General features: G+C 42.1%; 1 protein-coding gene across 3 annotated transcripts; it reads left to right on the forward strand.

Annotated features, from left to right (window-relative positions):
- The first annotated feature begins 6,569 nt into the window (after positions 1–6,569).
- On the forward strand, positions 6,570–10,399 carry LOC143818622 (uncharacterized). 3 transcript variants are annotated; one of them, XM_077299879.1, is made up of 4 exons: positions 6,570–6,939; positions 8,022–8,179; positions 9,275–9,398; positions 9,480–10,399. In XM_077299879.1, exon 4 carries the CDS (start codon positions 9,620–9,622, stop codon positions 10,157–10,159), a length of 540 nt encoding a protein of 179 aa, XP_077155994.1. In that variant the 5' UTR covers positions 6,570–6,939; positions 8,022–8,179; positions 9,275–9,398; positions 9,480–9,619; the 3' UTR covers positions 10,160–10,399. The 3 variants fall into 3 exon arrangements, with proteins under 3 accessions (XP_077155994.1, XP_077155992.1, XP_077155995.1); XM_077299877.1 differs by lacking the exon at positions 6,570–6,939 and adding an exon at positions 7,187–7,616; XM_077299880.1 differs by lacking the exons at positions 6,570–6,939; positions 8,022–8,179 and having other exon boundaries at positions 8,210–9,398.
- The last annotated feature ends 1,675 nt before the right edge of the window (positions 10,400–12,074 follow it).

Consider the following 12,074-nt stretch of genomic DNA (forward strand, 5'->3'; position numbering starts at 1 on the left):
AGCTCTTGCTGTAGTCAGTACATCATACAGACACAAATGCACACGCGCACACAGACGCACACAAAAATGGCAATACTCACACTGGCTCTAAGGTGGCTGGAGTTTGGGTGTGGCAGGAGTCTAGCTGGCAGGCTGGAGTCTTGATGGCAGACAGAAGTCTTGCTGGCAGGCTGGGGTCTTTTGTGGCAGGCTGGGGTCATGCTGGCAGGCTGGGGTCTTGCTGGCAGGCTTCTTCTATGTAGGGTTCTTGCTGGCATATGTGGGGTTGAAGGCCCAGGCCAGGTTTATATAGATTTGGGGGTGTCTGGCCAATTTGCAAGAAAATCCTGCTTCTGAGCATGCTCAGTGTAAAAAAACGTATTGCAGCACTGCATTGCGTCGTATGACGTATCTCGACGGATCCTGCGTCCATAGGCTTGCTTCCACTGTAGCCAACGACGCATGCCGCAGGATGCGTCGCGACACGTTTTTTAGGCGGAGATAAAAAACGTTACAATCAAAGTTTTTTCCAATTTTCGACGCATACATCGTACGACGTACACGACGTATGACAATCTGTCGCAATGCGTCGCCAATACAAGTCTATGGGAAAAAAAACGCATCCTGCGGGACATTTTGCAGGATGGGTTTTTTCCACAAAACGACGCATTTCGACGTCTGCAGAAAAACGCTAGTGTGAAAGTAGCCTTATATACAAGTCATTACCCTGGAAAGGATGTACCTCAACATATTTCCCAGGAAAATCCATTTTGGTTTCATTTCTGTATGTTTTAATGTGCGCCTGTAAAAATGGCGTAAGACTCTGACAACATTGTTCACAACAGTGACCTGGGGGTCAGAAATGCTTCTAGGAGTCTTCCCCACTATGTTCCCGTGTCATTTGAGAACTGTTCCCATAGATTTCCGATGTTTTGATACCCTAAAAAGACCTCTGGGGGTTAAGGCAAAAAAGCTCAGGTTTCCTATAGACTTACATTGGGCTCGTTGCTCAGGTCGAGCACCCAAGCATTCCAATCTGCTCGACCCGAGCAACAAGCACCCGAGCATTTTAGTGCTCGCTCATCACTAGTCCTAGTATTTCTGGTACCTGAGAAAATGGTGCTAGAGATGTCAGTGACATATACAATTATCACAGCGTGTGTGCATCTTACTGTACATGCATTTAATTATTAAAGATTACCGTATATACTCGAGTATAAGCCGACCCGAGTATAAGCTGACCCCCCCTAATTTTGCCACAAAAAACCTGGAAAAACTTAATGACTCGAGTATAAATGCAGCAGCAACTGGTAAATTTCAAAAATAAAAATAGCTACCAATAAAAGTAAAATTAATTGAGATATCAATAGGTTAAGTGTTTTTGAACATCCATATTGAATCAGGAGCCCCATATAATGCTCCATACAGTTCATGATGGGCCCTATATAATGCTCCATACAAAATACACCCCATATAATGCTCCATACAGTGTATGATGGGCCCCATAAGATGCTCCATATTAAAATATGCTCCATACAATGCTGCACAAAGGTTAATAATGGCCCCATAAGATGCTCCATAGAGATATTTGCCCCCATATAATGCTGCACAAACATTGATTATGGCCCCATAAGATGCTCCTTAGAGATATTTGCCTCATATAATGCTGCACAAACATTGATTATGTCCCCATAAGATGCTCCATAGAGATATTTGCCCCATATAATGCTGCACAAACATTGATTATGTCCCCATAAGATGCTCCATAGAGATATTTGCCCCATATAATGCTGCACAAACATTGATAATGGCCCCATAAGATGCTCCATAAAGATATTTGCCCCATATAATGCTGCACAAACATTGATTATGGCCCCATAAGATGCTCCTTAGAGATATTTGCCTCATATAATGCTGCACAAACATTGATTATGGCCCCATAAGATGCTCCATAGAGATATTTGCCTCATATAATGCTGCACAAACATTGATTATGGCCCCATAAGATGCTCCATAGAGATATTTGCCCCATATAATGCTGCACAAACATTGATAATGGCCCCATAAGATGCTCCATAGAGATATTTGCCCCATATAATGCTGCACAAACATTGATAATGGCCCCATAAGATGCTCCATAAAGATATTTGCCCCATATAATGCTGCACAAACATTGATTATGGCCCCATAAGATGCTCCTTAGAGATATTTGCCTCATATAATGCTGCACAAACATTGATTATGGCCCCATAAGATGCTCCATAGAGATATTTGCCCCCATATAATGCTGCACAAACATTGATTATGGCCCCATAAGATGCTCCATAGAGATATTTGCCCCATATAATGCTGCACAAACATTGATAATGGCCCCATAAGATGCTCCATAGAGATATTTGCCCCCATATAATGCTGCACAAACTTTGAATATGGCCCCATAAGATGCTCCATAGAGATATTTGCCCCATATAATGCTGCACAAACGTTGATTATGGCCCCATTAACCCCTTCACCCCGAAGCCTGTTTTCACCTAAGTGACAGGGCCCATTTTTACAATTCTGACCACTGTCACTTTATGAGGTCATAACTCTGAAACGCTTCAACGGATCCTGGTGATTCTGAGATAGTTTTCTCGTGACATATTGTACTTCATGATAGTGGTAAAACTTCTTCGATATGACTTGCATTTATTTGTGAAAAAAAACAAAATTTGTCGAAAATTATGAAAATTTAGCAATTTTCAAACTTTTAGTTTTTATGCCCTTAAATTAGAGAGTTATATCACATAATATAGGTAATAAACAACATTTCCCACATGTCTGCTTTACATCAGCACAATTTTGGAAACATAATTTTTTTTGTTAGGGAGTTATAAGGGTTAAAAGTTGACCAGCGATTTCTCATTTTTGCAACAAAATTTGCAAAACCATTTTGTAATGACTACTGCAGGCTCAATGAGGTGTCCAGTGTTGACGCGTACCCAATGTCCCGCATGGACGAACTCACATGGGATGTTATATACCTGGTCATGAGAATCAGGCAGTGTCTCTTAGGAGAGCAGGAACTCCAACTGTGCGGGTCAACTGCAGGGGAATCCTGCAGGGAAAGGACTCATATGGGCTGTGTTTTCTTGGTTTTACCTTTATGCCAGCAAGGCTCGGTTCATTTTGCTGAACCCGCCAAGGTTTATGCTATCCACAATAAACCAGCAGGTGATCATCTACCAGAACGTTTCCTCTGTCTACCTGGGAAAGCAGCGGAGTGTGTCAACCCCTCACAACATGTACAGAAAGCTGCACACACACTGTACTAATTGTATATGTCACGGACATCTATATATCTATCTATTCTATGTGTATAACCCATATATCTGTATCTATGTGTGTAATCCATCTCTTCTAGACTGTCGGGTCCCCGTGTCATTTTAGAGTACGTGGCTGCTGAATTACCGACTTTTCTTCTATCTATATAATATATAGACATATATGTGTGTGTCATTGACATCTATATATCTACAGTCATGGCCAAAAGTATTCACACCCCTGCAATTCTGTCAGATTATACTCAGTTTCTTCCTGAAAATGATTGCAAACACAAATTCTTTGGTATTATCTTTATTTAATTTGTCTTAAATTAAAAAACACAAAAGAGAATGAAGCAAAAAGCAAAACATTGATTATTTCACACAAAACTCCAAAAATGGGCCAGACAAAAGTATTGGCACCCTCAGCCTAATACTTGGTTGCACAACCTTTAGCCAAAATAACTGCGACCAACCGCTTCCGGTAACCATCGATGAGTTTCTTACAATGCTCTGCTGGAATTTTAGACCATTCTTCTTTGGCAAACTGCTCCAAGTCCCTGATATTTGAAGGGTGCCTTCTCCAAACTGCCATTTTTAGATCTCTCCACAGGTGTTCTATGGGATTCAGGTCTGGATTCATTGCTGGCCACCTTAGAAGTCTCCAATGCTTTCTCTCAAACCATTTTCTAGTGCTTTTTGAAGTGTGTTTTGGGTCATTGTCCTGCTGGAAGACCCATGACCTCTGAGGGAGACCCAGCTTTCTCACACTGGGCCCTACATTATGCTCCAAAATTTATTGGTAGTCTTCAGACTTCATAATGCCATGCACAAGGTCAAGCAGTCCAGCGCCAGAGGCAGCAAAGCAACCCCAAAACATCAGGGAACCTCCACCATGTTTGACTGTAGGGACCGTATTCTTTTCTTTAAATGTCTCTTTTTTCTCCTGTAAACTCTATGTTGATGCCTTTGCCCAAAAAGCTCTACTTTTTCTCATCTGACCAGAGAACGTTCTTCCAAAATGTTTTAGGCTTTTTCAGGTAAGTTTTGGCAAACTCCAGCCTGGCTTTTTTATGTCTCGGGGTAAGAAGTGGGGTCTTCCTGGGTCTCCTACCATACAGTCCCTTTTCATTCAGACGCCGACGTATAGTACGGGTTGATACTGTTGTACCCTCGGACTGCAGGGCAGCTTGAACTTGTTTGGATGTTGGTCGAGGTTCTTTATCCAACATCCGCACAATCTTGTGTTGAAATCTCTTGTAAATTTTTCTTTTCCATCCACATCTAGGGAGGTTAGCCACAGTGCCATGGGCTTTAAACTTCTTGATGACACTGCGCACGGTAGACACAGGAACATTCAGGTCTTTGGAGATGGACTTGTAGCCTTGAGATTGCTCATGCTTCCTCACAATTTGGTTTCTCAAGTTCTCAGTCAGTTCTTTGGTCTTCTTTCTTTTCTCCATGCTCAATGTGGTGCACACAAGGACACGGGACAGAGGTTGAGTCAACTTTAATCCATGTCAACTGGCTGCAAGTGTGATTTAGTTATTGCCAACACCTGTTAGGTGCCACATGTAAGTTACAGGTGCTGTTAATTACACTAATTAGAGAAGCATCACATGATTTTTCCAACAGTGCCAATACTTTTGTCCACCCCCTTTTTTATGTTTGGTGTGGAATTATATCTAATTTGGCTTTAGGACAATTATTTTTGTGTTTTTTCATTTAAGACAAATTAAACGAAGATAATAATACCAAAGAATTTGTGTTTGCAATGATTTTCAGGAAGAAACTGAGTATTATCTGACAGAATTGCAGGGGTGTGAATACTTTTGGCCATGACTGTATGTGCTCTATGTGTATACTGTATGTCTATTCTATTCTAAGCTGTCACTCTGTGATTTTACTGTATGTGGCACATGAATTACCGGCTTTTTATCTATCTATCTATAATCTATCATCAATCTATTATCTATCATCAATCTATTATCTATGTACCTATCTCACTATCAATTATCTGGTATTTATTATCTATCTACTGTATATTCTATCTATCTATTAGCTATCATCTTTAATAATAATCTTTATTTTTATATAGCGCTAACATATTCCGCAGCGCTTTACAGGTTGCACACACATTATCGTCACTGTCCCCGTTGGGGCTCACAATCTATATTCCCTATCACTATGTCTTTAGAATGTGGGAGGAAACCGGAGTACCCGGAGGAAACCCACACAAACACGGAGAGAACATACTAACTCTTTGCAGATGTTGTCCTTAGTGGGGTTTGAACCCAGGACTCCAGCGCTGCAAGGCTGCTATGCTATCCACTGCGCCACCGTGCGTCTATCATCTGTTATTTATCTATTATCTATCATCTATTTATTATCTATTATCTATCTATCTTCTATCTATTAGCTATCATCTATTATCTATCATCTATCTGTTATTTATCTATTATCTATTTATTATCTATTTATTATCTATCTATCTTCTATCTATTAGCTATCATCTATTATCTATCATCTGTCTGTTATTTATCTATTATCTATCTATCATCTATTTATTATCTATCTATCTATTAGCTATCATCTATTATCTATCATCTATCTGTTATTTATCTATTATCTATCTATCATCTATTTATTATCTATCTATCTTTTAGCTATCATCTATTATCTATCATCTATCTGTTATTTATCTATTATCTATCATCTATTTATTATCTATTTATCATCTACTTTAAAATACTTTAGTGACAATACAATTATTTTCCCGCACTTTTACTGAATTTTACATGTAAAAGAAAAATGCTCGTGTTCCCGATCACGAATCCGCATGTGCCACATTCGTGCCGAATTTGTTTGTCGATCGTTTTACAAACATATTCGCTCATGTCCTGTCATCACTTCTATCATGGAAATGCCCCTTTGACTAACGTTATCATCCATCCAATAGACTGTATGAGGACATGAGGTCCTGGTGATGGTCGGCCTGGAATCACATGATGACAATTCCCAGAACACTGCCCCCTATCAGTGGAAATGTGAGAAAATCCAATAATGACACCAAATGCTTGAAGACTTTATCCTGAGCACTAGATTATATAGTTCAATGTATCTTTCTACACAGAATGAGAAGATAAAAGAAACTGTCAAAAAAGATGAAATATGTTATAATGTCATATGATGAGAATTGGAAATGGGAAACGCTCAGCCAAACCTCTGTAACCACCGGCTGTAATCTAACACCTGGAAACCGCCAGGATGTTATTTCATTAATCCCTATTTGTGCCTCCATCATTATCAGCTGCTTTATAAGGGGCAGATAGTGAGAGAAAAAGTATTGGTTATTCCGCTGCATTGTGACATCATCACTTACCTTATATGGAAGCGGGCAGTGATGTCACAGGTGAGTGATGTCACAATAGAGCGGAACCTATCTAACCCTCCGTTCCATCTCACGGCCTCAGACTTGGTATTTGTGTCTCCTGACAACACTTACCTAGTTTTTCTCCTTGTGAGATTAGCGATTTACTTGCGATTTAGTTGTGGAATAGCTAATTACATCTCTATTAGTGGATTTTTTAAATCTGAATTAGAGGAATACTTCTGGATTTTCCTGAAGATTACTAACTGAGGACTTCTCCATCTGGAGGTAAATCTATTTTGTGTTGTTATTTATGAAACTAGAAGCTTTCATCTCATTATTTATTCATGTATTTATGAAATTTGTATGAAAAAAAGTTTTTGCCTTTGTTGCCATTTTTTGTGATTTGGGGCTGGGTGATGGATTATTTTTTGCACCCTGAGCTGTCGTTTTTACTGATAACATGATGGAGAACATACGATTTTTTGATCGCCTCTTATTGAACTTTATTGCAATGTTGCAGTGGCCAAAAAATGTAAATTTTGCATTTAGATATAAATTTTTGTTACGCCGTTACAGGAGATTCACAATGACAGGTGTGGGGGTCTTCTGCAGACCCCCGGCTCTTATAGCAGCCAATTGGTGCCTCTCGATCGCGTAACACGGGCGCTGATGGGGGCGTTGTATTGTGACATCATTATTTACTACCTTATATTGAAGCGGGCAGTGATGTCACACAGGTGAGTGATGATGTCACAATAGAGCGGAACCTGTAAACACTCCGTCCCATCTCACGGCCTCAGACTTGGTATTTTGTCTGTCTCCTGACAACACTTACCTAGATCTTCTGCTTGGATTAGCGATTTACTTGCGGATTTCTTCTGAATTAGTGGATTCATTCTGGATTAGAGGATTATTTCTGGATCTTCCTGGAGATCACTGACTGAGGGCTTCTCCATCTGGAGGTAAATCTATTGAGGCTGTTAGGAATCTAGAAGTTTTTCTCCTGATTCCTTCCCTTGTATTCTGGTAGATGGGAAGCGGCCACTGCCCCTGGAGATGAGTAACTCGTCCGGCACAAATCACGGCACAATACAACAGAAAAAACGTTCATGAATTTTTATTTATTTACAAATCATGAAACAAATCCAGTCCTCAGTGACCGGATATAAGAGTAGGAATGGCCGAGAGAAAACCAGGGAGCAAATATCAGTGTCCAGCAATTTACAGGGGGACGAGGGGAGATATCCTTTATTAATAAATAGTAGTAATAATAATGGCAGCCAGCGCTCTACCTGTATGGGGCAGGGCGGGCTGCACCAGGGATTATAACATGTAATGTGGCTCCAATGTTTTCTCCTCCCCTTCAGATCTCCCTCCTGACTCTGTCTGGTCCAGGACCACAGAGGGGACGTCAGCTCCTGACTGTCTGGTCCAGGACCACAGAGGGGACATCAGTCACCACCTACATAAGCTGAGAAGAGAACATCAGCGTGTACAGGACCCCGCAGAGCCGGACATCTGTAGAGTGAGTATAATGGCGGAGGAGCCGCCTCTGGGGTCCATCTTCTTACACTAATTAGATAAGTGGAGGAGGCCGGACCACGGCTGTCGGCACCGACCACTGAGGCCAGAATTGCACCTGACAACCTGCCGCATTTACCCACTATCATTCGGCTACTTGTTGGCTGATTGTCGGGTGTCTGATGCCATTAAGGCAGTTCTTACTGCTGGAAAATACTGACCAAATACTGAGCATGTGAACGTGGCCTAAAGCTGAAAATTATTTGGTTTAGATCTGAAATAAAACTTGTGTCAGAGTATAATGTAGCCCCACCCTCATAAAATATAATGTAGCCCCCCTCATAAAATATAATGAAGCCCCCTTCATAGAGTATAATGCATCCCCTCCCATAGAGTATAATGTAGCCCCCTTATATAATATAATGCAGCCCCCTCGTAGAATATAATGCAGCCCTCAAATAGAATAATGCAGCCCCCTCATAGAGTAAAATGCAGCCCCTTCATAGGGTATAATGCAAACTCCCATAGAATATAATGTAGCCCCCTCATATCATATAATGCAGCCCCTCCATAGAATGTAATGTAGCCTTTCCATAGAATATAATAAAGCCCCACAGTACTACAGTCTTATGGCCACCAGTACTAACTGATATATATATATATATATATATATATATATATATATATAACCCACAATCCTCACCTCTCCTCCTCATTCCCCCGCGGTTCCAGACTCTGCTCCAGTCTCAGCAGCTGCACTGCCATCTGCCCGGCACACAGTATGAGGTGACGTCATCGCGCACCGGCTGTGTCAGAGGCAGAGGGCAATGATGGAGCAGGGAGTATCATCTGACGCCCTCTCCTCTATTATTGCATCTATGATGCCGATATAGTTGAATGCGGCACACGCTGGGGGCAGTAGCGGTGGAGTAGCAGGTGACAGGAGGAAGGAACCGACTGCTGCGGCTAAAGCCTGTGCCCGCTGCTAAAGAGAAATGGATATTCACTGCTCCCCACGCCCATGGCCAGTCCGACCCAGGCTCTACACACAGAACTGAGAAATAAAATGGTAAAAACTCATCTGTTCCTTATACTACAGGTGGAATAATTCTCTACTGCTGGAAGGTTCTCAAAGTTTTACTTGTTGAGCGTTGAAAACTCCAAGTATAAAGTTTGTTTGGATTTGAAATCTCATTTCCATCGGGAATTCACCAGATATTACTGTAAGTATTCTGAGGTTATAACAAACATTTCCTGCCTAAAAATAAAAGAATAAAATCTGACCGATCTATTGCTCATTTTAGGGTTGATAAACGACTACAGAGCTGAAGTCTTGACAAGAAGATCCCTGTCGATTACTAAGATCCCAGCTGAATTCTGTAGCACTACTAGTGACATCACATTTCTTGGATTTATTGATTAACTTAGAGAAGTAACCCCGGAGATGAACAACCTGTCTCCACAGCTCTTAACCATCCTGCAGAGCAAAGGGAAGAAAGGCTACCTGAGTGACGATATCATCATCATGGCCCAGGACCTACTGCAGAGTCAGTTTGTGGGTTTTGATGGCCTGCAGCCCCCCTGCGCTCTTATGGTACCAGGGTACGGCGTACTGCAGAATGCTGTACAAATCCACTATGATCAGGAGAGGGAGCACTGGCTGACAACCTGCTATAAAAATGGCCAAATCTTTGTGGCCGACAGCTCGAAGTCCAGGAATCTGTCTCCATCCATCAGTCAGCAGATTATCAACATGTACAGTGCAGTGGTCAACAATCCCCTGGAAGATCTGAGGTTTATCAATGTGGCTCAGCAGAAGAACAGCTACGACTGTGGCTTATATGCTATAGCATTTGCCTACGAACTTATGGCAGATGGCGGTGAACCCAGAGCTGAGTTCCAGCATCAGAAGATGAGGACTCATCTAATATCCTGCCTGCAGAACGGCAGGATCAGCGGATTTCCCAAAAAGGCCCAGAAGTGACTCCATGTCTATAAACGGCATGTAGAGTCTATGATCCAGCACCGCCCTAGGGAAGGGCACGTCATGCATGGTTCCCTAGAGGTTTCCTCCACTGGGGGTTTTTCCTCTCCTGAGCATTGACGGACGACTCTCTGTGAGTCCAGGACTCATCATCATCATAATCATGGTGGGAATGTCTACATGTGATATCTTGTATGAAGCCAATAAAGAATTCAATTAATATCTAGCAGCTATGTATTTGTGTCGTATGTCTGAGCCGTGTATCACGGCCATGTATCTGAGCCGTGGGTCTCAGCGGTGTATCTGAGTCTATTATGTATAATCACAGAATATTTAGTATAGGAGGTGAGGAACGCCGGGGGGTGTATACAGGGGTGCAGTATTATATTGTTATATTACTCTCATGTATAAACAGTATTTGACCTAAGCTTGTTCCCAGCTGTAATTCGCAGGTTTCTTGCTCTCTATATGCAGTATACGCCTTATAAATTAATGTATATACTGATCTGTATGAATATTACACAGCTATGATTTTCTTCCAACTATAGACATTGATGGCAGATCCATGACATTTGTCATTATCCCCTTACCGACATCGGGCATAATAGGACGTCCACGTCAGAATCCCTCCTGTTGATGTGGGCTCCGGCGCAGGGCCCACATCTTTTCTGGCACATGTCAGCTGTTTTGAACAGCTGACATATGCCTCTAACAGCCGTGAGTAGAATCGCAATCCACCCACAGCTGTTAACTAGTTAAATGCTGCAGTCAAGCTCTGACAACAGTATTTAACATGGGTTTCTGGCAAGTGCACCGGAAATCCCTTCCATCGGTGCCCGTGTCATATGACTGTGGGTCGTCGATGGATTGGCATGACAAGCAGAGGTCTCCAGTAGACCTCTATGGTTGTCACTACCGGATTGTTATGAGTACCGCCCGGTAGTCGGCGCTCATACCAAGTGGGAACTCTGCTACATACAGGCGATCTGATCACAATATCACGAAAAATGGAGACGCTACAGGTATCGAAAATAGAGCAATTTTTAATTTTTTTAACAAACTTTGAAATTGTTTTCACCACTTAGGCTACTTTCACACTTGTGTCGGTACGGGTCTGTCGCTATGCGTTGGGCCGACGTACCGATGCACGTTGTGAAATTTGTGCTCGACGTGGGCAGCGGATGCAGTTTTTCAACGCATCCGCTGCCCATTCTGAAGTCCGGGGAGGAGGGGGCGGAGTTTCGGCCGCATAAGAGCGGTAGATAATGGCAGACGCGACGGAGAAAAAAACATTCACTTGAACGTTTTTTTGTGCCGACGGTCCGCCAAAACACGACAGATCCGTTGCACGACGGACGCGACGTGTGGCTGTCCATCCGTCGCTAATACAAGTCTATGGGAAAAAAACGCATCCTGCGAGCACATTTGCAGGATCCGTTTTTTTCCCAAAACAACGGATTGCGACGGATGCCAAACGACGCAAGTGTGAAACATGCCTTAAATAAAAAAGAACCTAGACATATTTGGTGTCTATGAACTAGTAATAACCTGGAGAATCATAACAGCGGGTCACTTTTAGCATTTAGTGAACATGGTAAAAAAATAACAACTGTGGAATTTTTGCAATTTCACCACACTTTGATTTTTTCCCCGTTTTCCAATACATGATATGTTAAAGCCAATGGTGTTGTTCAAACGTATAACTTGTCCTGCAAAAAACAAGCCCTCACATGACCATATTGACCGAAAAATCAAAAAGTTATGGGTCTGGCAAAAAGGGGAGCAATATACGAAAACGGAAAAACTGAAATACCCCTGGTCGTTACAGGGCTAAGCCACTGGCCAGGTTAAACACACGGACCAAGGGCAACAGCACATCAACGATGACCAGGACAACGGGTTATGCAGGATGTCA

Source organism: Ranitomeya variabilis, chromosome 3, assembly GCF_051348905.1.
Source record: "Ranitomeya variabilis isolate aRanVar5 chromosome 3, aRanVar5.hap1, whole genome shotgun sequence".
NCBI lineage: Eukaryota > Metazoa > Chordata > Amphibia > Anura > Dendrobatidae > Ranitomeya > Ranitomeya variabilis.